The following is a 27,773-nucleotide window of genomic DNA, read 5'->3' as shown; positions in this document are numbered from 1 at the left end:
ATATATATAAAAGCATATATTAAATGCTTTGACCTGCTTGTTTCCACATTGTAGCTCAAGTTTAGTATTTTTAATGAACAGAAAGGTGATTCTTGGGGAGCAAAGAAGCACATTTCAAGGGCTGTATATGCAGCAGGGTGTCCTGATGTGACTCTTGTGGCAAGAGCTGCAGGATGTGCAGAGCTGGAGACAAAATTGCTCCCATGTAGGACTGGTCTAAAGGGGGCTCGGGGGAGTTTGTCACCAGCATTAATTAGGGATCAATGTAATTGATGGGATGTAAAAGATGTGGTGTTTTTGCATAGAGGAGGTTCTGGGCTCCAGGGAACCTCCTCCTTTCAATCCCCAGGAGATGGCCATGCATTTTAGCATTCTTGTAATTAAGAAAATGCTCAACTTTCTTCCTCCCACCTAATCCTGCTTCTTTACAGTCCTGTTTTCCCTCCTAAACCTGCTGGTCAGTAGGTCAGACCTAAGGACAATCAGCTTTCCTATGGCTTGGCTCCATGTTATGTATTTGGAATGTCATTTTAACAGGGGAAGACTGCAAAGATTAATGTAGTTGACAGGCAGCCAGATTAAATACTAATATCCACATGATTATTTAAATTCCAGACCTTTACAAACATTTTATGCTAAATAAAATGTTCTTACTATATGTTCAAAGTCCGTAAAGAACATAGAAGAAGATTAATAAAAGTACTAGATTACTGAAAATCCCACTACCTAGGGACCCAACAGGGTATTTTATTCAGTGTTTTTCCTTCCCCCCCGACCCATGGCACAGCTTTCTGTGGAAAGCCAGCTGTTCTCCCTGGGAGCCATGGCAGTGATGGGATAAGCCTTTCTGTAGAGGCACTGAAATATTTGTTCCTGTGCAAATGCAGAACAAGTGAGGATATGATTTCAGCAATTGCACAGTAATTAAAAGAACAGCATGCAAATTAAAACAGATAAATTAAGTGAACTAATTAGTAATCTCTGGAAAGAGGAAGAGTAGGCTTTAATAGGGCATGGCAGCTGCAAATGAGTGTGTCCCATTACTGAGATTGTATCGACACAAGCTCCTAGAGCAGTTTGGAAATGTTTCCTGCCCTTTTGTTCTATTCTGTGTGTTCTGTACAAGGTGGGGCTCACTCTGAGTGCACAGGCAGCTCCGAGGCTCTGGGGCTGTCGTTTTCATGTTTGGTTACAAAGTAGGGCCACAGCTGTAAAGGGGAAGGAAGGAGCAGCAGGCAAGCAGCATTTGGGACAGCACTGACACATGTGAACTCCAGCAGCGCTGTGGCTGCTCTGTGTGACCCATTGTTTGCCACCCACAGGGTTCCTGGGCACCACTTGTGCTTGTTGTCTGTCTCACCCAGGGACCAGTCCAGTTCCTCAGGGGTGGAGGAAGAGCTTTGACAAGGTCTAGAAGTGTTCTCTGCGTGGGTGACTGGATCCTGAGCCCACCAGCAGAAGCTTTTCAGGCAGCACAGCACCCGTGACTCACATCCATGGAAGCATCTGAGCAAAACTGAGAAATAATTCAATAGAGTCCACCCTTCAGTCATCCTTAAACACAAACAAGGCAGAGACACCCCAGACAGAAGGCTGGTTTATTATTCATATGGTGCCTGAGATAGGCAGGACACTTGACAGGCAAATAAAGACAGCATTGGCCCCAAGGAGCTTACAGGCTAAATTACATTAAAACCAGCCAAAGCAACAGCATGTCCATAGGTATGGGAAGAACACAAGGTATGTAGACAAAATTATTACTGTTTCAGGAAGAAACAGATTTTTGTGCATAATACATATTTTGTTCATTTTCCATATCCTGTTTGTGACTGGTGAGATCACAGAATACAGGAGCTGGCACAATGGCCTGGTGAACACTGCAAGGATGTTTCAGCCAGGGTTTCCTCCCAGGCAAATAAAAGTGTCAGGAAAATTATGAAATCACAGACTGTACTGTCTGTGAACCAAAACCATTTGGTCTGAGTAAAAACGGGATTTAGGTTTTCCAGAGGACAATGCTCACCACCTGCAGTGTGTAACCATTGCTTAATGGGGCACTCAAGATTTTCCAGAGTGGCACAAATGCACGTGAGAACAAGGTACTGTGTGGATATTTCTCATTTGGGAAATGTGCAAACTGAGCTGGCCTGCAGACAGCATTCACCTACTTACAGGTTTTAATAGATGTATAAAAATAAAAGCCAGACCTCCCAAAACAAGCTACTGTGAGCAAAGCAGTTTTAATGTCTGTTACAATACATTGTTTCATGCTTTCTTTTAATGAAACAAATTAGTAGAAACTAGGATATATTCATATTATTAGCTTATAATCTATAATGTACATATTACATATAGTTTACATACCATAGTATAATTTACATATGATACATGGAAGAAACAGCACAGCTTAAGATTTTGGGCTTGCTGCACTGTAATCCATTTATCTGTACAAGTGATCTCAAAAAAAAATTAATTTAGTGGCACCTTCTCTCTTCCCAATATTGTCAAGTTTAAGAAAAATCCAGCATAGTAACTGGACATTAAATGATTTGAAAAAGGGACTAATTAATTTAGAGCATAATATTCCACCTGCTGCTACTGCTGTTAGCTTTTCCCTGTGTTTCTCTGTCCCCAGATATGTCCCTGCAATGCTTCTATCAAATGAGATTTAAGAAAACATGAGCGACAGAGTTGTAGATGCAAATGGCACAGTTCAGGCTGGTTTAGGCTCAGTTTAGCAGCTCATTAGGAATGAGAGATTGTGGTGAACTGTGGTGTTTGCTACTGAAATTCCTGACCAGCCCCTTTTGAGGCATGTAGCCAGAACACCTGGTCTTTTCCTTAGGAAAATTACGTAGTTGTAAGCACCTGGGTTCATGTGTTATACCTAAATCCAGTTTCTGCCCTTGTAGGGCAGCATAAAGGGATTTAATCACAGCATAAGTGAAGTTCCAATTCATCCTTCTGCTTCTTTCCTTTACCTGTACCCCCAGACTGGCACCTGCACTGTGATCTCTGCGCCACTGCGGGAAACAAGAGGGATATAATACACCACAGACTTCATTTATATGAGAAAAATACATGGTGTTTTTTTCTTCAAGTAACTGTTAAAGCACCAGAAACAGCACGCTTTCCTCAGCTCCAGCACACCTCCGGCTGTGTGCACTGGGTCCTCAAGAGTCCTGCATTGCTTTAATGACAAAAAATACCTGTACTTCTTAACCACAGTATGTGAATGACTGCGTACCCCAGATTCTCTCTTTGTTCTTCCAAGTACATAGCCCAGGATTAGCCGCTACTCATCTTTCAACTTGCTGCCAAGTGTGCCTCCTTAGTGGGAATTTGAATCCCTGTTGTAAGGAGGAAAAAAGGCCGGTGGGGGTAATAGAGCAGGAGTATAAAAACTGTGCTTCACCGCTGTTTCCAGAACTGAGAAGAGCAGCCTTGGGGAGCTACAGGTCTCCTGCCTCTCTATGCGAGTACAGCTCCCTCAGTTTCTCGAACTTGGGCCCCCACTCGCGGATGTCCTCGCAGGCGCTGCCGCCGCCCAGCGCCGCGGGGCTGAGGGAGCTGTGGGAGCTGAGGGAGCTGAGGGAGCTGAGGCTGCCGGCGCTGGAGCCGGCGCCCTCGGTGCAGAAGACGCGCAGGGAGTCGTGCGGCGGGCCCGGGGCGCTGCTCTCCGCCTCCCTCAGCAGCGCCCACAGCGCCCGGCCCAGCTCCGCCCGCCCCGCCGGGCCCGCCGCCGCCCCGCGCCGCGCCCTCACGGCCTCCTTCCTCCTGGGCAGCGTGTAGGCCGGGCTGGCTTGGATGGACACCTGCAGCTCTGCCATGTTGTAGGCGTCCTGCAGGGAGAAATCGGGCGCATGGAATTAATACTCTGTGCGTCGCCAAAGTTCACGTTCTGGTGGGAATAAAGGAGGGATCCCGAGTCGGTCCGTCCGCTGTGAGCACCTGAAGGGTTGGGTGTTCTGCCAACTCTGCCGCCTGCAATGCACCTGAGAAAGCCTGAGGAACACCTGTGCTGCAGTCAGGGTCAGAATCAAGTCTGATTGCATACCAAAAGATAAATAAAGCTGACAGAAATGCCCCGATCTCTGTTCTGAAATTCCGATCTGAGTGTCTTACCATCATTGGACACTGATACCACAAGTGTGTCAGAAGAGGTGAGAAAGGATATTCACAAACAGCTTGTTAAAGAAATCTTTCTGCAGCAGTAGTTCAAAAATTTACGGTGATTTCTGATAAAATTTTACCAGTCTCTGGAATAATGCCTAACTATGTGGCAGCAGCACAACTATAAAAGCCAGTAAACCTACTCCCAAAAAAGTCACTCATTCCCTCCCAGCTCAACCACAGTAAATGCTGTCTGGGAATTGCGCCACAACCTCTGGCACAAAACTGCCAATACCAACAGTTAAGGGCATTCCCTGATCAGAATCTTTGTGCCACCTGCAAAGGGGAAGTGAAATCCTGTCCCCCAGCATCCTTCATGTCCCTACAACCCCAAGGTTATGTCCCTGGACTGATTTACAGGCCAAAGAAGAATGTTGACAGGTGGCGGGAGACAGAGTTCATTAGAACAAACAAATAATTATTTGTATTGCTAATACTGTTCATGGGAGCGGGAGCCATAAGTGATGCAGGTGTGGAATCAGCACTTCCCAAAACATTTCTTTAGTTCTCCAGCATATGGCAGTGTGCATAACCATGCTGTAAGAGATTAACCAAGGTAATCTCAGTGAGCTCTGCTGAATTTCCCCTGGAGGCAGAGAACAATTTGAATTCCCCCCCACTTGCAATCAAGAAGCTGCCTAAGTGGCAGGATGGGGGTTTGGGACAGGAGCTGTTTATTCCCATTCCCCCAGAGACTGAGGAGTGTTGGTGATGAGCACCAAGACCTGCAGCCCAGATCCCTGCCTTAGGCACGTCCTAAATTAGTGCAAGCCCCAGTCGAGCCCCACTCTGAGCATGGATACCGGGAGAATCCATGACATGGAGCAACTTTTCATCGTAAACAAGTTAAATGGCAGCTTGTTCCAATACAGACTTGTGAATCATCCCTTCACTGAAATGGGTGATATTAAAATCATCCTTCACTGCTACTAATTGTTCATTAAAATGACACATTTCTTCTGATAATAAGAAGAAATTACAATATATACCCCCTTATATATACTTAATAATAAACATGGTAATAATAAATAATAAATAAATAATAATAAACCCTTCTTGGCTGGCCATCCACAAACCCAAGTCCTGACTCTGGGTCCAGAGCTGGCTATTAACATCTGGTGGTCAGCTGAGTTCAGTGTATACTTAACAATGCACTGACCTCCTGCAATTTTTAGGAGATCCTCATTTCTCTGGGGGAAAATTTTATTCATTCCAGATGCAGAAATTCCTTCATATGACAACCTCTTGTGCCCTCATCCACAAACATTACAGAAATTAAACTCTCTTATCCAAGCAGGCTCATGATCCTTTTGTTAGGTAGGTAACATTAGAACACAACTAGAGTGGTGTAATTCTAGGTATTTTAGGGGCTGATTTGTTTGGGTTTTTTAAATCTAGACAAAAAACTATGTTTTTGCTTAAAGAGTTTCAGCTGCAATCCCAGCAACTGTTAAATCTGAATAATTTAGGAAGAGTACACAGAACCCAGAGAGGCTTTACTCCAAGCACTGTTTCTTCAGGCAGAGTAATAGCCTCAGATGGAGATCATCAAGTCACTAATTTGATTCCCCTGCTTAAAATAAGGAGTATATTTTAAGAACTCTCCAAAAGTAATTAAACATGTCAAACAGTAACTGTAGATTTCCTCAAAGAGACCTTCTGGGTGTAAAATTGCAAAATATTGCAGAGGAAGTTAATCTGATTAAGGAAAACAGGATTTATAGCTGTCTATGTTATCGCATGGGAAATGTCTGTGTTTATTACGTTCCCACTAATTCACCAAGAAAATAAGGATACCCTACAAGTAAGAATATTTTTAAATCACTGGCTGTTTTTGGCCCATCACACTTGGCACCATGACTATTATTACCTCTGCAGAGTCACACCACCCCTTGAATCCATGAAATTAACAGCTGGAAAGGAAGTTTCTTACCTTTTATAAACATAGAAAGCATCTGTAAGTCAGTAAATCATCTATTAAGAGTACTTGTTTATAATATCCACCGTTTTCCTTCAAAGCTCTGCCTTTTCACTGACTCATTAAAACCTTAGAACAGCCAGCAGGAATCTTAATAATACCTGCTTTGGGTATAATCTGTTCTACTCAAAGTATAAACAGCTTGTGTTCACTGGTGTATTTATCTCCAAAACACAAAAATGCAGAAAGGTTCTTCCAAACCCACCGCATGCCTCAGGGCCTCAGAGGAGCCAATCCAGCACCTCCCCTTCCCAACAAGGGAAGTGTGAACACCTGAGGAACAGTCACACCAAGCCCTTGGAGCTCCAGCAGAAATGAGCCCTGAGAACCTCAGTGTCCCCTGAGCCCCAAAACCAAACCCAGCAGCTGTTAGTTCCCTACAGCTAAACTCACCCTGCAGGTTCCTTCCAACATGCACTGGCTCTAAGACAAATTAAAAATGGATAGGCACTTATCTCTGCTTAGGAAACATGCACCCTCATGTACAGACCCTTCCAAATAATTCATCTGCCAACTGCAGGGCTGAATCAGCAGAACGAAGGCTGAGGACAAAGCACAAAATGCATTTTCCTTAGCACGCTGAGGCACCAGTCCCCTCTTAATTGTAACGTAACAGTGATCCTTACTTCATCTTGCTCCCCACCCCCTTCTTCATTGTAGTTGAGGATGTTTTCCCTGATGTCCTCCAGATCCTCAGGATGAGCAGATCCATGGTAAACGCCTCCGTGCAGACCCTTGCGCGTCTTCCAGTGAGCCCAGAGGAAGCTGGCACTGAGCAGAGCTGTGGGGACACAGGAGCAGAGCACAGGTGATGCAGGCACCAGTAAACCCCAGGGCACAGCAGGGCCAGCACGGCTGCACTCTGGGCTTCTCAGCAAATGTCTGGGGTTTGAACTTTCCAGTGTGGTGAACATCAAACACAGAAGAAGAAAAGCCTTTAAAGAGCATTTTGAAACACCCTTTAAAGCCCAACTCAAAGTTGGTTAAAGACCAAGTGGTGTCTCTGACCTGTCTCTGTCCTGTGTGGAGCTGAACTTTGAAATAGGAAAGGCATTACAGACGGGGGCAAAGAAGTAATAACATGTTGACAGGAACAGACAGAATTACACACAAATGAAACACAAGAAGACACAAGACAGAAGAGGAAATTACTTTTAGATATTTTACTAAAAAACAAGAATCAGGCACATTTTGCCTTTGCATTCATTATTTTAAACATTTTTCTTAAATGCTTAAGTGCATTTACACAACTGACAAGTAGCAACATCAGATACTGAACATTCTATAAATAGAAACTTGTGCATCACTCTGCTACCAACTCTATAAAAATCAATAAAAGCTCAGAGTAAGACCTCAAATCATCAAATACCATAAATTACCAGTACAGTGAACTAAAGAAATTTGAACCTCTTACAGAGTATCTACAGGGCACCAGTTCTGTGGAGCAGCATCTAAATGACCTTGGGACTGAAACTGGGGTACACAGAGGTCATACCCTGCAATTCTCTAATATAAAGATCTATTATCAACCTCAGCTATCTGGGATTCCAAGAGCTGTAATACCACTTAGCTTCCCACTAATTTGCTGCTCATATTTGCATGGCAAACATAGTATCTAGCAGAGTTGGGGAAAATTATGGTATTTCCATACTCTTACTACAACTCTTACTACAACTTCTGAATGAAACTGCATTAACACCAAGAGCCAGGAGAAAAATCCTATGTCTTTACTGAGGCAAACTTCCATGACACTTGAATAAACAAGAAAAGACTCCAAGACGTGATCCTTCCTCACTAAGAGCCTTCTGGTTCTCCTCTTTGAGATCCAATGCCTAAGCCTGAAAATGGCTGAGGAAGACCCAATCAGCTGTTTAGGAGCTGGGACACAACTGGCAAGATGCAAAGTCTGCTCCTGCCTGACCAGTGTATGTATTCCAATCAGACAGGAAGTTTCTCTAGACTGAAAAATTTGTTTCATGCTCAGCAGTATTTTAAACAATGCTTATCCGGTAGCAATTTCCACTCCTGCTGTTCAATTGCATTTGATTCCAATTATGCATCTGAACAGTTCCTCAGCAATGACGTGAAAATGTGAAGAAAACAAAACTGCAGAGACCTCCCATAGCTCACAAATGTTGATTCACTTAGCGGTGGATGTACAGAGGGATGAGAAATCAGTGATGGGACCACAGCAAAGGAACGAAGGCAGAGCTGAGTCTCCCTCAGGAGTTTTCATCAGGAGAGGAGGTGATGGTGGCTCAGGACAGGTGGACACGTGCGCTCACCACAGGTAATACAAGATGTAGTTGCCGTAGCTACCTAGGAGTGCCAGGAAGCAGACGCAGATGGCGAAGAGGGAGGTGAAGCTCAGCCCCGTGTCCTTGTGGAAGATGGCCAGGGTGATCTCGCAGTGGCGCCCGGCGTAGCCGTCGGGGCAGTGGCACTGGAAGGCGGTGGGGGACAGGGACACGCAGGTGCCGTAGTTGCAGGGCCGCTCGGCGCACGCCGTGTACACGCACTGCCGGCCTGAGGCGTTCTCCAGGATCATGTGTCCCACAGGGCAGCTGCACACACCAGGGCAGAACGGGACTGTTAGACCGGGAGAAAACAGCCACAGACAGGCAGCACTGAAGAGTTTAAAATACACACTTTGGCGACGCTTTTTGCACGGGTTCCGAAGCAGCTACGGGGAGTAAGTTATGTGAAATCGTGACAGGTTGTGGCCCTTCCTGAGGCAGCCGTACTTCAGACCCGTGTGCCTGGGGCTTTCAGAACTCGGGTAGCTCCACTGCCTTCTGCAAGGTTATCCTTGGGAGAACCAGCTGGGTTGGCATCTGCAGTTCTGGCTAGGCAGGACAAGCTGTGCTAGGTTCTCCAGAGTTAGAGAACTCCATTTGTGTGGACAGTGGCAGTCAGGAGTGCGTGCAGACATTAAAATGTGTGTAAGTAAAGCGTTCATTTGCACACCACAAGCAACAGGAATTAATCTTGTCCTGACCCCAGCCACAACCACAAGAATCCGAGCTCAATAGTGTGGTGGTGTTCCTAAAGCAGCAGGAGGAGCCTGGGAGGGAACAGAGGTGACAGCGTCTTACAGGGCAGTGTAAGAAATGAGACCCTCACCAGAGAAAGCACTGACATTGCACAGCACAGGTTTCACAGCACAGCCAGGGAACTGTGCCACTCCAGCTCACACACACTCCTGTCCTGGTTCCAGGGTTTACATGCATTCTGGATCTGCTGCTGCTCTTTACATGTTTTCTTTCCATTAGGCAGCTGAACTTACTCCAGAATCCCTGGAGCCAGGCTGATTTACATCAACTGTGGTGGTTTCTGTAAGGACACAGTAACCTGCTCTCTGTGCAGGAGTCCAGTGTGTGCCACTGTGGTTCCAGAGATTTGATGAGGTTGCCAGTGCCAGCCTTCAATCTGCATACTTCAATATCCACCCTTTCCCACCTCATTCCGAAGGGTTTTGTGCTTCTATTTCCACCAATTACCTGCATTCATGCATCATCCACAAATCTATACAAACAAATTCCTGACTGCAAGGGTTATTCCTACAGGCCTCCGAAGAACAGCCTTCTCTGATGCCTTGGGCACTCAATACTGACACCAGCTCCTTCCCTTGAGTGTCCAGAGGGATTCTGTAGTTGTTAAATCTGACATCCTTCATACATCCTACAGCAAAGAACAAAGAGACAGCTTTAAAAACCATTCAGCAAGAATTATTTGAAGCAGCTGTAAGATTTGGCAGCTTATGCTTAACAAAGGACACAGGCTATCAAAGTTTAAATCCAGGACTGAATTCACTTACACTTTCATAGCCTTGTCCTTCTCTTTTGGACTGGATTTGCTACAGTTTTAGATCAAGATTCCCAGTGTTTTCCACAAGAATCAAGTGCTGCTGCAGGCCTGTCCTGGTTTTGGGGCAAGACTTAATTCTCTTTCCAGGGTCTGGTGTGGGGCTGTGTTTTGGATCTGTGCTGAACACAGGGTTGAGAAGAGGGAGATGTTTCTGTGGTTGCTGAGCAGGGCTCACACGGAGCCAAAGCCTTTCCTGCTTTTTGTAGGGCCATGCTGGGGAGGGGCTGGGGCTGCCTGGGAGGCTTGGAAGGGACCCAGCCAGGACAGGTGACCCCACTGACCCCAGGGATGCTCCAGAGCATGTGGCAGCACGCTCAGGATCTGCAGTGAGGGGAAGAAGGAAGGGGAGATGTTTAGAGAGGTGTTTGTCATCCCAGGTAACCATTCCACAGGATGTGGCCCTGCTCTCCTGGAGGTGCTGAACACCTGCCTGCCCCTGGCAAGCAGGGAATTCATTCCATGTTTTGCTGGGCTTGTGTGCATGGCTTTTGCTTTCCTTATTAAAGTTGTTATCTCAACCCAGGGGTTTTCCAGCTTTTACCCTTCCATCCAATTCTCCCTCTGATCCTGCTGGTAGGGAGTGAGAGAGAGGCTTTGAGGGGCTGGAGGCTGGATGGGGTTAAACCATGACAAGGCCTCTATTTGCCTAAGGTAGTCAGTGGAATATGTACCCCCTCCACTGTGATTTCCATAGGAAAGTCAAAATACTGCAGAGGATCTCTTACTTGTGGAAAACCTGTTCTATTCTTCAATGTACCAGTAAAAATTGTGTTTGGCTGATTTTAAATTGTAGCTTATGGCTTACCTTTATAGAATGAAGACCAAACCACAAATAATTGTGAAAGAGTCTTCAATCAGGGATAGAAAATTTGTACTGAAGATATGTGACATTAACTTTGTATGCACGAGATGCCTCAGCATGAAAACATATGCTTTGATTAATTAAGTACATTTTATGACTTTGAAGTCCTTGAAGTTTCAGCTACTTAGCAGCAACATTAATAGTCCTAATTAAAATGATCTTCATGCAACCATTTGACTTCTTTATTTACTTAAAAACAAACACTATTACTCCCATAAATAAAAAATTCAAAATATGCTCTCTAATTCACATCATAAACTTTATTTATTGGAATACTTCTAGTAAAGCAATAGAAAACAATCTTTTTCTAAATAATTTGTGATACACTTAAGTTGTAAATTATTACTCTGTTTAATTTCTCTCCGGGCACTTTTGTATTACTCACTGAAGTACTTTTGCATGGTGGAAAGATGACCAGCTTGCTTTGAGTAGATTTACTAGGACCTAGAGCCCAGAGGACTAAGAGGTGAAGGTAATGGGAGAGAGGTGACCTATAGACACCAGGCAGGTTTAACCAGCAGTGATGTGTGCTCCTTGGCAATAAAAGCTGTGCTGATTTGCTTTACTGACACTGTGGGGGCTTAGGCAAAGGGCAAACTTCCAGCTGAGCTCAGAGTAAAGAACTCCCATGGATATCCCAAACTTGCTGTTCTTTGTATTTCTCCTTTGTGGAAGTACTCAATTTCAGGCTAGAAACTGATTTGCTTTTAACAGACACCATGACCTTATCCACTCAAGTTGCTAAAAATTCAGACTTTTAGCTCTAATTCAATAAACTATTTCTAATTTTAGTTAATGCTTTGACTGAGTGTCAAATCCAGTAATATCGAGGTAATAAACCAGGGTTTGGTGGGTGCTATGCAATGCGCATACAAAATGGAAAAACTCCTTTTAGCATAGGAATGAATGTGTTTGGGAGGGAAAGAGAGCTGCCAAGCACACTGGACAGAACCATGCACTGAACCAGCTTCTGCCTATCCAAGGCAGGGAGCCATGCACAGTCCATCTGGGAGAAGCTTCTGGATCTCCAGGTACAAACTCTCTGCAGCCAAGGCAAGAAGTGACCATCATTATTCCAGGTCCAGTAGCCAAGTGTATTTGCAGGCCATTCCCTGCTGTACCTTCTCCTGGTCAGAACAGCTTATCTGTCCCTGTTGCAAAGGGTCATGCATGAAATCTATGTACTCTACATAAACAAGAAAGTTTCCTGCAATATGCCTTTTTACAGGCCCATATTATGAACCAAGACTGAAAATTCCTACCTTGAAAACTCTTGTTCTGATTGAATGGGTAGGTGTTTCCAAGGACCAAGCTGCTGGGGTCAATGACAATCTCTTTGTATATTCCTGCTGCTTTAGTAATCTCTCTCTTCCCACCTCCTTCATAAAGGCGAAGAGTAAATTCATTTTCATTTCTCTCCAGTGTGATGTGATGCCATTCACCATTATCAATGTGGTAGGAGGGAAGGCTTACAGAATAGTTTCCATCACCCAGATTGTATGAGACCACTAAGAGTCCCTGAACAACCTTGTGAACAGTTAACAAATAGCAAGAAAGAAAAGTCAAGTCATTGGCATTCTGTACTGATGTGTAACTTCAATCTTAAAGCATTTGTCTAAATTTAGGGTATGTTTACACTGCACATTTAGGTGTAATAAAATACTTCAGGTGCTACTGAACTAGGCAACCCAAATGTGGTAGCAACATACTCACAGTAGTATCTATGTCACCTTAGGAGTAATTTTACACTGATCTCTCTTGCACAGATTTATGGGGTTCTTTAAATAGGTGAGAGTCTGGTGTATTAACAGCTACAATGACAGCTCAAACCAACTTGGCTGAACAGGTGACCTGTTCAGTGATGTGTATAAAATGAGAAGGTTGTCACTTTGGGAGCCTGACATCATTAGAACTGCCACAGGCACCTTGCATGGCAGAGTTTGAACTACACAGAACTGGCCACATGGCTCAAAAGGACACCAGGTACACACCCTATTCATCCTATTCTGTGTAGAATCTGTATTTCTCTGCAAATGGCATCAAAATCCAATGGGATACCACAGCTGAGCAGCCAGTATCTCAAGTAAAGGATCGGATGTATCTATCCATAAAACAAATTCCGGAGTCTTGGTGCTCAGCATAAGGTTTTTGTTCTGTTTCCACCTGTGAAGCGAGTGTCACTGTTTGTGTGGGGTGTCCTCACCTGCAGGGTGATGTGCTCGTCCCTGCCGCGGGAGCGCACGGTGGCGATGACGCTGTCGGGCTGCCGCGTGCGCACCAGGGCCTGGAACAGCGTCCTGCGCGCAGACACGCTGACAGGGAGCTGGTAGCGGATGTGGCTGCCTGCCTCAAACCTGTACTCCTTGGCCACTGGAAGGGAGAGAAGAGCCATCTCGTGAGGAGAGGGAAACATGATTATTGCCCTTAATGTCATAATAAGGGTTGAAAGTAAAAGGCAACAACTGCGATGCACAGCATGGATCCGTGAGACAACTTGTCCTTTGGGACATACTCCTGTATGTATTTCCACAGCTTCTCCACTCACTCATGCTTTATTTTCCTCTGTAAAGAGGTGTTCTCCCACCCAACTTGATCTTGTTAATGCTCCTCCTTAAAATGCTCAAATGGGGTGACAGCAGGGAAGCAGCACCTCTGACCAAGAGGGCAGACTGCAGGCCAAGTCTTAAGTATCCCAATAAAATTTCACAACCTGCTATTTTATAATTGTCTTTCTGCTGCAAACTTTGCCTCCATGAGAGCTAAAGATCCTACTATTCCCAATGCATAGCTCCTTAAGCCAGCAGTCTCTTCCTGACACCAGCAAAGCAGTGATTTCTAATTCCACTTGTATGGCTCTAATTCTGCACAGAAAGTGGTACTGGCACATGCATATTTTTTAGGTTATTAGATATTTCTGAAAGTGTAAACAGATGCAAATCAAACAACTGTAATAAAATAAAATACTTTTTTCACATTTTTTTGTCATGCAGCCATGTCATTATACAGTCATTGCACAAACACCCTCAGGAGGAAATGATCCTGTACTGAGAAAGCAATTTCTGAAACGGAATTAGAAAAGAAATTGTTAACAATCACAGGCAACTACACTGCAACATGGCTTTACATAAGGTAATGTAAAATCATCTCAACAAACATTACCTGCAAATATTTGAAGTTTCCTGTGCTGTAAAATTTAGCAGCCTACCCCTAATGAAACAGAAAACAGAGTTCACCTTTATCACACCGGTAACCGTGGTAGCCCGGCAAACAGTGACACGCAAACGAGCCCCAGTCCCCAAGGCACCTCCCGTGGATACCACAGGAGGAAGATCCCATGGTCTCACAGCTCCCATCCGTCAGGGTGCAGCCAGGGAAGCTGTTCAGGGACTCTGCAGGAGACTGAAGGTCATATACCTTCAAGAGACAATTCATGACACAGAAATATTATTCGAGAAACATATTTCATTTTTAAACAGAAATAGCTGCACCACTTCACTGTCTCAGTCTCATTGCTCAAGTTACTAAGCCTCATCTGCATTGCTTAAGTTGATAAGTTTGCTTTTTGACATTCAGACTTCAGCTGATTTTATCAAGAGCGTATTTTGCCTCTGAATAAACTCAACTGACTATGAAAACAAGAAATCCCCTAATACTTCCTAACAAAGCAGACAGCTGGCATAAATATATCGTTCTACAATCGCCATTCAGAAGTTCTCTGAATGCACAAAGAAGCTTGGAAAACAGCTGCATGAAGCAGGGGATAAACAAACACACAGTTCCTGCCTCATTAATACATCTCCCTCTATTGAGAAGTAACTTTTCAAGGTACTTATTCTAATTATCACAGAAAAACCCAGAATTTTTTTGTATTTTACACTGATGCATGTGGGCATTGAATACATCGATGGAAGCAGAAGTTTCATGTGTAATACAAAACTCTCAAAAATTAAATACAGAAGTTTTCTTCTCTGCTAAAGCAAGCATTACTCTGCTCTTACCTGAGTATCCACGATGAAATTGCGCAAGCAACCAGAAAAATGTTTGTGTAGCAGCTGTGGGTAGGAATATGGTAATGACTCCTTCACACCACCCAGCTGGAGAACATGGTTCACATTCAAATACCTTTAAAAATCATATAAATAATTAAAATACTCACAGCATCTACCTTCAAACACAGGCAGAAAACCACATAAATACACTGCATTTTCAAATAACACAGGCTTTATAATGTAACATAACATAACAGTAGAATGCAACTACTTTATCTTCTCTCTCTGAAATAAGGCCTTTTAAAATAAAGGGTATTTTCTTAAACATGACAGTGAAACTTCCTGGAAGTTTAATTATATTTGGGTGTTTGTGTTCAAGTCAAGTCAGTTATTCTAGATACCATATTCTCCTTCAAGTGCTCTGTGTGTACAGACATCCTATGCTGTAGGAATATTACAGCGAAGGTTGTTCTGTGTATGACAAAAGTCAGAAATCTAAAATTTGGGTCCATGTGGTCTAAAAGGCATGGTAAACATGTCTAAGCTCTGCACTGTCTCCCAGTCATCTCCCCAAGCCAAAAAACTCCATGTATTTCAGTCTTCAAACCTTCTTCTTCCCAGAGTCATCAATTAATTTCTTTTGTTTTCATTTTTCTTATATTTTCCCCGTTTTTTGTGCTCCTTTCACGACCAGGAGAGCTCCATGCATCTGTGGACAAGGCTTAATCCCAATGCTCATCGGAATGCTTGCTCAGACTATCTATTCCACAGCTGAAGTACCTTTGTTAGTACAAAGGTTTCCCTAAAATATAACCTGAATATTCCTCACTGTTACTTTAGGCTCTGTACAGAAGAGATTGTCTAAATCCTCTTTGTACTATTCTTTTATGCACACAGAGACTTATCATATCTCTCCTTAGTTTTCCTTTTTTTCGGGTAACTGACCTCAATTCCTTCATTCTTGATTCTTACTCTCAGGGTGAGCTGATGAGTCACTGCTCTTCTCTGGACTGTACCAGCTGCTCCTCGTTCACCCTGCACTGTGGGGCACAAACTGGACCCAGGACTCCCATGTCAACTGGCCTAAATTCCTGAGGTTTTAATGATCAGGCTGACAATGACTTGATGGACAGAGAGAAATCCTGTGGGTGGAGGGTGGTACACAAGACCCACAAAAGCTCCAGTAACAGCCACAGTGTTTTGTGGTTGTCACTTAGTACTGCAGCACTAGTCAAAGAAGGCTGGTTCCTGAAAATTTGTTTAGTGCTGTAAGGTCCAGGCTCGGCCTAGAAGGCCTGAGAAAAGAGGAAATGATTCGATGCTCCTCGTCATCAAGAACTCAGCTTCAGTCTAACAGGTCAAATGTTCACAGGCCTTAGAATCAACTGCCTGCCAGGGAATCTCCAGGAATGTACCTCGCTCTCCGTGGAACAGACCCCAGGACTTCACAGTTTGTGCGATCTTCAGTGGACAGCCACCGGCCAACCCCTTCGAGCTCCGACACCACGGCCGCGCTGCACCGATCCAGAGTGAAGCGGACATCCTGCGCCGGGACACAGCACACTGAGCTAGCACTGCCCCTGACACCAAATCCTCATCTGCTACTCACTGCAGACTGCCAAGCAACATGGGTTGGGATTTTCAGTGCTCTGCTTATCTTGCAATAACCAGCAGAGCTAAATCAGAACCATTTAGCAAAAGCAGGCACTTCTCAACTTTATTCGTACTTTGGAGTATTTTAGCCACTTACACAAGACCTGTAACTGCAAGTAAATAAACATCTGCTTCTTGTGCATAAGTAATGGATTCCAGCACATTCTACATGTGCTGTGGCACAGCTTATAAAAGCTAGAGATTGCAGAACATGGGTCACAACATCAGTGGATTTGGAATTCACAATAAGGTTGTCCCAAAAGTTTCTATTACTCGTCAAACTTACATGAACAGTTAAGACAATACATATTATCTGTTCTTTATTGAAAGGCTGTTCTTTCTACCTTCCTGTCTTACACAGGGGAATATTTTAGAATATTTTGGAAATAATATTTTAGAAATATTAATATCCTGATGGGGGGGAAAAAAATCCTATAACTGACCTGACCATTGGTTCTGACTTCGAGTCGATGCCACTTCTTGTCTGCTACATTCAGATGACTTGGAAACTGCAACACCACAGAACCCGAGCCATGGCTCATCTTCAGCACAGGAATACCACTAGAGAGTTCTAATACAACACAAACAAGACATTAAATTCAGCTACAAAATGTCACTTTTTGGGTATCTCAGCAATTAGTGATTGTACTGATTTAATGGTTACTGCTATTCACATACAGGGGGTTCACTACAGAAATAAGCAGAATTACACCCTATGTCTTCTATTAAGCAGAAGTACTCATTCAGTGCATTATTTACTTATATACTTTAGATTATTCCACTTCTCTGTCAACACACTGAAACTAATTCCTGAGAAGCAATCTCCAATTTTATGATGCTCTAAAACAATTAATACATGCAGATTTCTTCCTTCCCATCTACTACTCAAATTTACAAGCAGCTGCAAAGCAAGGAAAAAAAAGAGGTAAATTATTAACTACTCAACCACATTACCTTTCAATTAATCAGGAGAATATAAAATGCCAACCAGACTGTGCATTTGTATGTTAATTCACAAAAAACAAGCAGCAGTAACCTTTTAAATATGTGTCAACATAAAGCACTGAGTTCTACTTGTGGATGAATCTTCCCAAGATGGCACATGGTGCTGGATTCATCCATCACATCATTGCCTGCTCAAAAAAAATGTGCAAAATTGCCCCAAGACCAAAGGGAGTTTAAGTGGATTTCTTTTCTCACCAAACTAGATAAGAATGACATGCAACACTACTCATGTAATATGTATCTTCAATGCACCTAAATTCCTTTATAGCACCACAGTTTTTCTAGGCAGAGTATTTTTATATATATATATATCAATCTGTCTGTTTTGCTTTCCCCTTCATTTCTGCAACTCTGTGATGAAGCCAAAGCCAGAGGTGCAGGCTGCAAAAATAGACATCAAAGGAGAAAGACCAGTTAGGAAATGCTTCAAAATATTTTGACACCAGAAAATAAGTTACCTCATTAAATGGAAAAACAGAACTCATAGTCTACTTGTTACACTGGTCACAAACAATCTGTTCCCAATAACATTTAATTTTTTCACACCCTTTTGCAGAAGTACCTATTGCAATGAAGTTTTCTATACTCCCAGGTTCTGGATTTGATAAAGGGCCACTATATAGTAGAAGTCCATCTGGAACCACAGTAATAAACTCTAGAGAGAGTGAGCTTTCAAAACAAGGTCTGATGGGACGAAACCATGCATAACCATTTCCATGGAAACTGTGCTTAGTCTGCTGGCAGTCTGGTCCATGAAAGGAAGCAGGACAAAGACATCTGAAAGACAACAAACAGAAGAAATAGTCAAAATTCCCCCATGTTCAGTTTTTTTTTTTTTTTTGGTTTTACATGCAGCAAATACAGAACTTAAATCACAATTAAAAAACAGAAAAACAAAGGTTTTAGCAAAACCTTAGGGGTGTTTGGCAATTATTAAAATGCTCTGAGAGTACGAAGTATTTTTATTTCCTATATCAACTCATTCAAAAAAAAAAGAAAAAAAAAGAAGTATTTTTGAGGCCAAGTTTTTGATAACAATGAACTTTTTTCCTAAATAACACAGAACACCAAACATCAATTTATTCCAGAGTAAACTACAGGAGCTTAATTCCTAGCTGGAATTAATTTCACTAAGGGAATACTCCTGCATGCCAGGTGATGCTATAATAAAGCAAGTTTACTATCTAATGCTTTTCAAGCTCCTTATCACCCATTGTTTGAACTACATTTCACTCCTACATCCCTGCTGCTACCACTGATATTCACCTTTATTATAACTCTCCAGGAAAAGAGGAAAAAAAACCAGGGCACACATGCCTTCATCCTGAATTAGATGCTCCTAAAAAATGCCAAGTGCTAATTACGTGTTCCCCAGGGTTTTCTTTGTTATTCACACACTTTTTGGGACCACAGCCCCACTGGGGTCAGCAGGAAATCCCCTGTTGCCATCAGCTTTACACCCCAGTGCACTTGTGGGGCTTTTTTGTTTCTCCTTCAGACAAAAGTACACTTATGGTTATTTCAGACCTGTACCTTGTAAGCACCACTCAACTCTGTAAAACCAGAGAGAAGAAACACCGTGTACTGCAGGTTCCCTCACCTGTAGCCACTCAGAGTGTCGATGCAAAGGCCCCCGTTGAGGCAGGGGCTCCGAGGGTAGGAGGAGCAGGGCTGGTGCGGGCGCTCGCGGGCGGAGCAGCCGCAGGTGCCGCGGCCGGAGGTGCTGAGGGACACGAAGGACACGCTCCCGGTGTCTGTCACTGTGGGGATGTCGCTCACACTGAGCTGGTTTGTACAGCCCTCGCTGCAGTTGGCACTCCTGCACTCGTCAACGTCGACCTGGGAGATGTTCAGCTGTAGAGCTGACTGCATCTAAGAGAAAAGACAGTTTAACACATCACCACCCTCATCCTACAGAAAGCTTTGACCTCAGCTCTGAAAAATCGAAGCCATCAGAGACTTAATGCAGCATTTAGTTTCTTGAGCATTGCTTGGTAACATCCCAAATTATTCAGGCGAGAAAAATAATTTGAAAAATTCAGGAAACATTTCATTAAAAAATTACAGCAGCAGCATTTCCTAAAAACTTAATCATTGACATGACTGAGTGTGAACATGTTGAATGTGTACTGGTCTAACAACATTATTTCCAAGGACCAAAGCTCTGAGAGCAGTGACACTCCACCTTCTGAGCTGCAGCATCTGCATCACACCTCTCTGCACTTCAACAGCCACAGGAGTGTTTCAGCTCAAGCCAGGATAAATCCTCCCTCAGCAGATATTAACACCCAGATATTATTTCTTACATTCTCTCACACAAAAGGATACAGACACAGGAAAATGCAGAGCTGAGCTGCTTTCAGTAATCATGTCCACAGACAGTGACCTGACAAGACAACTCTGTAGCAACTTGGATTCAGTCTAACGATTTGTGCCCCATAAATTTACATTTCATGTCCAGCTGTCTGCAACAAAACACAGTCAGTTCAGCATACTGGATACTGTGTTTTATGCTACATTAATCTTTGCTAGTTCACTGTTTTTATTGTTAATTGGGGTTGCACCTGGAAGCCCAAGTACCAAATAAAAAGAGCCTCAGTGTAACCACAGGTCTGGTAAGGTAGGAAAAGTGACTCTGAGACCACAATTTCCATTCCAAATGGAGCAAGGAAGCACTGGCACAGAGAGGGGGAAGGGAGCTGCTCACAGTGTAAGGCAAGAACACAGCTGCCATTAGTCCTGGCTTTTTGTCCTTCAGCCTGTACACCTAAATTATCACACTTTGTTCTTTCCACTTATTTGGGAATTTTGCACAAGTGTCTGCTATAAAGCTTCAGAACTGAATCTGTATTTAGTGATTCAAATACACTGAAATGTGTATTTAGTACCCAAACCAGAGTTTGGGTGAGTGAGACAAAAGACCTCACTACTCTCACAGTGGTACACAAATGAACAAGGTATAGAAATGTAAAACTAACACTAGAGCCTAATGTATTTAATATGGGTTTGGTTTCTTTTTTCCAAACGGTAAAACATAAGGCAAATAACTTAAAAATAAGCTTTGAAAAGATCAAAACAAATACATAAATACTAAAGTACTTCTATTTTTTTCTCATTTCTGTAGTCATCTCAGTTCACCACTGTAAGAACTTTGATCTTTATAATCTTCTGTCTCTATATTCTCAAATATCATAATATATATTGATGTCCATGCCCCCAGAGGCACAGAGTGTATTTTATAATGACATGATGCATCCTGTCAATGCAGGGCTGTGTCTGCTGCCCACGTTTATCACCATCAGTGGAGAGTCTGTAATGCACATTTAGACATCTGTGTAATACTGTTATTGAAAAACTGTATATAAACAACCTTGGCTCCTTTAAAGTATTAGAATGGACTATTTTTCTGCTAAATAAAAATTGCTGTTGTAAAACTATATCCCCAGGAGGTAATATAAACATATTATTTATGTAACAATTCAATAAATAATTCCAGTGCTAATTACTTATTTTCTGTATTTATAGTTATACACATAGCAAAAACTACTGGAGGAATTCTCCAGCTATGATTGGTTTTCTATAAACTATTGGTGATCACTCTCTAGAGCTATTCATTAAATATTGAAAGGTGATATATAATTAATAAAAACATATTTTTTCATTAAAATATGTGAAGCAATCCCCTTGTTACCACTTTGATGAATTCAGGTGTCATGTATTATGGCAGAGAATATTTGAAATCTATAGGATTTTCTATATTATTGTTGCAGTAATTCAACAAATATGCAAAAGAAGCAGTCATTACTCCTCATGAACACTCTCTGCCTCTGACATTCCCTATCTGGTCACTCTGAGGACTCTCATAATCCACAGAGCCATTCAAGATACACCAAGAAGAAGGCAGGTAGTAAGTTAAGACAGCTCTGTTTGGTTCCCAGACTCAGGCAGACTCCACCATATTCACACAAATGGAAAAGTGCCAGTTTCTCTTTGGAAACAAAATCCATATGATGTACCACGTATTAAACCTAAATAAAGCCAGGCCAAGTGAAAAGCTGAGCAGTGTCACTTTGCCTCTGTGCAGGGCTACAGAAAAATCCAGGTGTGGCCAAGACAGACTGTGTGTAACTCAGACAGCAGGGCAGTTAGGGAAAACCAAGGAGAGGAGGAAAACATCTTCCATCCAAAAAACATTTTCCCCTGACAACAGCAAAAGAAGTTGGGGGAAGATGGGACTTTGTATTTGAAGCTATCCTTTGGTGAGATAAATGCAACCACAGGACTGGTTGTCTCCACCTCACTTCCCTGTTGCAACTCTTCCCTAAACCACACAGTGCTTCTTCCAGCAGCACTTCTCCTCTAAGTGTCACCTCTCTGTACTGAAGAACTTCTGTTAGGGTGGCATCAAGCCTCCACTCTAAGTGTCTAAACACAAGCTGATGTGGGGATTTGGGGATTACACAATGAAATGCTGACTGAAGAAAACATGGGGATCCCATGACAGCAATGTAGACCCATTTTTCTGCAGCTCTCCAGTGACTATACACTGAACCTGAGGTTAGTGCAAACATACAATGCCAGTATGTCTGGCACTCAAATGAAGGGAGGAAGCTTGAATTAAACACTTGTTTGACAGGTGTGTCTGCCCTGAATGAAGCAATAAAACCCTTTGCAGTATAGTTTTCCACTGAGGTTTGGGATATACACCCTGCAAACTCAGTGTTTGGCTGAGTTCCACAGATGAGAACAAACCTCAGATTTAAACGCTGCCATCTCCGCATGCAGTTTCTCAGGTCTGTAATAGGCTGAGCCAGCACGGACTGCAAATCTCACATCTGTCTGTTTTCCATCCCTGCTCATCACACTGAAGACAATCACATCACTCAGCTTTGCAGGTAACAGTTCTGTAAGGAACTCCTTGAACTGGCCAAGTCTCGTTTTGCCATGTTCATCTCTCCTTATGAACTCCTCTGCTGTGACATCTGGTCAGAGGATTCAAAAATAGATAAACGTGAGCACCTGGGAGCTCATGGGTTAATTTCTCAATTCATTTCTTATTTAACAATATAGAAACATAACAGAAAGTGCCCTACAGTAATAAACAAATCAAGTATTGATGTAATAATACCTACACTACATAAGCATTCAGTTAGAGAAGCAGCTCATCTAGACTCTCACCAGCGAATAAAACCAACCTGAGAAACGCACAGTGGCTGAGTTTTGTATGGCTTCATTTTCCAGGTCTCTGACATGGATTTGTACTGTAGATATAACATCAGGACAAACTCCATCAGAAACTCTAACTCTTAAGTTGTATGTTCCCTGAGGAGTGTTATCCACCATCAGCAAAGACCCAGTCCTCTGATTTAATCTGAAAGATCTAGACAGAAAACTTCAATTAGGAAATCTTAACAAATTAAAGTTGAGGACTCTTTTTTTTCATTAATACCATTCCAAAGGCCTTAAATGTAAGTGTGAAGATTACAGGGCCAAAACTCATGGGAATTATCCAGCAACCTCTGAAAGGCACCTCAGGCACCTTAACTGAGAAATGACAATCTGCAGATCTTATAGAGATGTTCCTGCCACTCAGCCTTTCCCAGATTTGAACAAAAGCAATGTCCTGCCGAACCAGGTGGTTCAGCACAGTCATCAGGGACAAGCCTCTGAGGTCAGCAATTGGGAGTGACAAACACACACTGATCATTCCAGATTCTCACATCTCACATATCTGGAACAGGATAAGTCTGTATAAAAATCTCTCACAGCATCCTCATCTGCCACCTCAAAGGGCCACTAATCAGCAACTATGGGAAGAGTCCATGACCATTATCATGGAACAGTGACCTCTTAGCATGGAAACAGGGCCAGGGGCTGCTGATGGTCAGAAAGTCTTTAATTCTCCCTAAAGCTTTTAAACTTTCAGTCACAGCCCAACTAAAATTCACGTTCACTTTCATGTCCATTTTTTCCCTTTTAGACAGCATATAGTTATGCCATAAGTAGGAATTAAGGGTCCAATTCAACATTCAATTAACAGAAAAAAAACCTCACTAATCTGAGTCATGGTTTTCACATGCAATTGTAAATTTAGCCATCAAAGGAGAGCACCAAATTCCCTTCCACTTTTGATGAAATTACTCTATTCTTTGCTTTTAAATTCAGGATTTGTATTCCATCAACCCTAACATCTGAGAACAAGTGTTAGAAACTCTGCCTATTTTTAAACTGGAGCATTACAGGAATGCACATTTCTACGTAAATTAACTATGACATCTGACTAAAAATCAACATCATAGTGTGATCCTGCACTGTCTTGGAAAAAATATTTCATGCAATAATTTCTTAATACCTAGTAACCCAAGTGAAAAAGGAAAAAGCATTCAAAAGGTACATCCCTTAACACACTCAATAACCCTGGCTTTATGCACATCTTGAACACAGAGAAATACATGGTGAGCAAAATAATTATAGAAGCATAAATATTACTCCTTTTGACAGAAATACAATTCTCACTTGAGCAGTTTTCCTTCAGAGAGAAATGTTTTATTGTCCCAGTCGTCCTGATCTGGTGCAAACACTTCCCCAAGCACTGTTGTTGACCATTTTCCTGTTGAGATAAATTATAATAAATCTGCATTTAATTTTTGCTTTTCAGTGCACTTTATATTCTGTCACATTCATTACTACATTTATTATTTTCCGACTTCTGCTCAATTTAGTGGTGATTATGAACCCAGATTCTTAAAACAATGCATAGCCTGTCATATGATTTCTGCCAGTTCTGGCAATGTGAGCACACTGGAGATGTCACATGAAAGAAGAAAAGCTGGAAACAGCACAAAACAACACCAGAATCAAACGTAAACACAACTCTCTATAAAATTCTCAGACAAAAGTAAAATTAAAAATCACTATATCAGGAGTTAATTCTAAATGTTGCCTTGCCCCTCTATTGTTTTGAAGAGCACACAAGTGGAACCCAGCAAAAGAGGGAGAGTATCTCACAGGGTACAACTGGGAGAGAAGGACAAGAGTGGGGAAAGGAAAAGGGCAAGAAGACACCAAGTTGGGCCAGGTCTTGGTGATTTTTCAGGCCCTTGGGGGCTGGCACAAAAGTGGAACATCCAATCAATTTTTCTAAAACAGCAAGAGGAACAAATCAAGGGAAGGAGATTTATGAAATCCACAGTCCAGGTTCAGCAATATGGGAGATTCTTAAGGTTCAAATCTGGAGCCAAGCCAACCTAGATGCTTCATTCTCTCATTCCTACAGTAGAATCTGGTCACATCTTTTTCTAATTTAGGCATACCAAACTCAGAAGATGTAACTTCAAAATACTTTCTGTAGATGAACACTCATTAATGGAAAATAGATTTTACGGGTTTATAAAAATACTACTTTTTCTGCAAGTTCAGTATATACCTGTTTGCAGCTGACAGGTTTTTGTAGACAATCTTTGACACACTAAAGTCTGATTTTAACAAATATATTTCAATTATTCTACTTTACTTAGTAGTTTGCAGAACAGGAGCTGCAGTTTTGAAGTATGTAAACCATTAAAGAAATTCATTAATAGACTGCAGTTATTCATTAATAAGTGCAATTAAGAAATTAAGTGTAAAACTCTACTATTTCATGAATCTGCTATCATATCCAGAATGTGAGCTAACATCCAGCTAGCATTTACCTTTGTGGCTGTACACATGGACCTCCTTGTGGCCAGACTCGTGGCAGTTGTCGTTCTCGTCCCCAACCGTTATAGTCAGGGTGCTTGTGGAGCTCATGGCTGGAATCCCACTGTCTGTTATAACTACTGGCAGGTGAAACACCTTCTGCTTTTCTCTGTCAAAGGACCTCAAAGCTGTTACAGTTGCTGTGTTATTTCTGTTGTCAGTCAGAGAAAAATCCAAGGAATTCTGATAATCAGGTGGCAATGAAAAGGTAAATGGTGGTCCATTTTCCTCAGAGTCTGGATCAAATGCATGAAGCAGCTTTGATGTATGGTTCATGTGCACTATTTCAGGTTTCAATGTATTTTCCCAAACTACAGGCATGTATGGTGCCTCAAACCTTGGTCCATTGTCATTAATATCAAGCAAGTTAATTAGAACTGTAACACTTCCAGTGCGGGCGGGTGTCCCCTGATCTGAAGCTTGTACAATTAAAGCGTATTTTTGAATGGCTTCACGATCAAGTGCATTTGCCACAACCACATGACCAAACTGGTCAACCACAAACTGTCTCATAGGATCTGAATCTGACTTTATAGAATACATAATCCTCCCATTCAAATCAGAGTCCTTGTCTGTAGCCCTCACTGTGGTTACTGTAGTACCTACAGGCACGTCTTCAAATACAGGGTTTGTCTGAATAAACTGAGAGAGGAAGGCTGGGCTGTGGTCATTTGAGTCTTCAACTTCAATCAGGCACACTGCAACACTAGAAAAATCCAGATCTTCCACAGTAATAGTAAGATTAAACTGTCTTTCACGGACATTCTCAAAATCCAACTTCTTTTTCAGTCGCACAGTGCCACACTGCCATTCTTTGTCATTCTCAATGTAAAACTTCTCATCTGGGTCTCCCCCGATGATACTGAACATCAAGTCTGCATTGTCCCCAACGTCTGCATCTGTAGCACACACCTGCAGCACTTCTGAGTCGATGGCAGTGTTCTCAGGAATTGCTGCCTGCCACAACCCCTTTGTGAATTTTGGAACGTTATCATTGATGTCTGCAACCCAGACAGTGGCAGTGGCAGTTCCTGTGAGCCCTCCCCCATCTCTTGCTTCAACAGTAAGAAAATAACTTTCAGTCCTCTCCCTGTCCAGCAGTCCCCCTGCCACATGGATGGTCCCAGTATTGGGGTTGATATTAAACATGTCAGTACCAAACTCGTTCCTCACATTCTCTGTTATCCTGTACGTCAGGACAGCGTTCAGACCAACATTTGGATCATCGCGATCGACTGCAGCCATTTCCATGACTAAGGTGTCCGCAGGAGAGTTCTCAAAGACATTCCCATTGCACTCATCAGGCATGCAGGTGAACGTGGGAGCATTGTCATTGATATCCCACACGTTGATGATCACATCAGCAAACCCTGTAAGTCCTCCTCCACCTTCATCAGTAGCCAACACAATGAATCTCCACAGCGCTCTCTCTTCCCGGTCCAGCCTCTTGTGTGAGTAAATGCTGCCTGTTTTCTCATCTATTGTGAAAATATCAGCTGCACCATACCCATGCAGGGAATATCTCAAATCTCCTCCATCAACACCGCTATCAGGATCACTGGCCATAACCTACAGAAGTTTGGGAAAAAAACAAAACATAGAAGGTATGAAATATGCAGCGACTGCATCACATCCCATATGCTGCTCCAGTCTAAAGGAGTCCAAGCAAAATCATATGACATGGTATTAACATGTGCATGCTAGGAAATAACAATTCCAGGGACAACTCCAATCAGGCAAATACGCATTTTTAACAATGTTAACAATTTAACAATTTTAGTACCAAAATAATACTGTATTTTTCATATTCATACAGGTAATTTAAATATGATGCTCTGATAGCTACTTTAAATTATCCATTATTTGCTTTTCAGGATTAAAAAATGATCCATCCTGTTTATCCTGATTACTATCCCTGTAACTTTTTTTCCACAAAAGTTCATTTCTTCTCTTCAGTGACAAAAAATCTTTATCAAACTAAACTTCATTAATATATGTGTGCTGAGTTATTTTTAATTTAATTATACCACAATAAATATTCATTTAAATATTATAATCCGTGGAACTGCATACACTACCTGAAGTACAAAGATTGGTAAGGCATCCAGTTCCTCAATTATACTTCCGTAGTATTCATTGATAGAAAAAACTGGAGCCTCATCATTTTTATTCATGATGTTGATGATGACAACTGCATAGTCCTCCCATTTCCCATCAGAGGCCAACAAGTGGATCTCATACATTTTTTTTTCTTCATAGTCCAGTGGTTGGGCAATGAAAATGGCTCCTGTTTCTGGATCTACATCCAGCACTCCTCCTGTGTTCCCAGCTGTGATCTGATACCGAAGTTTAGCATTTGTTCCTGTCAATTACCAACAGTGTCAGAAAACATGTATTTTTTGAAACAGATTGATGGTGAAGTACAAATCACACAATAACTGATTAGTGGTATTATTTTTATCATTTTTGTGGTCTTTTAAAGCATGCAGCTATGTCAGATTACTTAGCA

At 42.3% G+C, this 27,773-nt stretch overlaps 1 protein-coding gene across 1 annotated transcript in view; it reads right to left on the bottom strand.

Annotated features, from left to right (window-relative positions):
* Positions 1-1,584: 1,584 nt before the first annotated feature.
* The window catches only part of LOC111934783 (neural-cadherin-like), a 60,518-nt gene continuing 34,329 nt past the window's right edge, over positions 1,585-27,773 (bottom strand). The window contains exons 17-33 of the mRNA XM_086848190.1: positions 27,343-27,626; positions 25,219-26,833; positions 24,044-24,137; positions 22,723-22,907; positions 22,280-22,509; positions 19,128-19,399; positions 18,090-18,304; positions 16,966-17,093; positions 16,285-16,412; positions 14,879-15,002; positions 14,114-14,294; positions 13,084-13,250; positions 12,143-12,407; positions 9,652-9,832; positions 8,471-8,715; positions 6,778-6,932; positions 1,585-3,842 (exon numbers count right to left, since the gene is read on the bottom strand). Of these exons, the coding sequence (XP_086704316.1) occupies positions 3,453-3,842; positions 6,778-6,932; positions 8,471-8,715; positions 9,652-9,832; positions 12,143-12,407; positions 13,084-13,250; positions 14,114-14,294; positions 14,879-15,002; positions 16,285-16,412; positions 16,966-17,093; positions 18,090-18,304; positions 19,128-19,399; positions 22,280-22,509; positions 22,723-22,907; positions 24,044-24,137; positions 25,219-26,833; positions 27,343-27,626 (4,859 nt within the window). The 3' untranslated portion in view covers positions 1,585-3,452. The remainder of the gene's footprint in view (positions 3,843-6,777; positions 6,933-8,470; positions 8,716-9,651; positions 9,833-12,142; positions 12,408-13,083; positions 13,251-14,113; positions 14,295-14,878; positions 15,003-16,284; positions 16,413-16,965; positions 17,094-18,089; positions 18,305-19,127; positions 19,400-22,279; positions 22,510-22,722; positions 22,908-24,043; positions 24,138-25,218; positions 26,834-27,342; positions 27,627-27,773) is intronic.

This window comes from Cyanistes caeruleus, chromosome 12 (assembly GCF_971803275.1).
Source record: "Cyanistes caeruleus chromosome 12, bCyaCae1.hap1.1, whole genome shotgun sequence".
Lineage (NCBI taxonomy): Eukaryota > Metazoa > Chordata > Aves > Passeriformes > Paridae > Cyanistes > Cyanistes caeruleus.
Note: the sequence above shows the minus strand (reverse complement) of the source record. Positions and strands in the feature narration are given on the sequence as shown.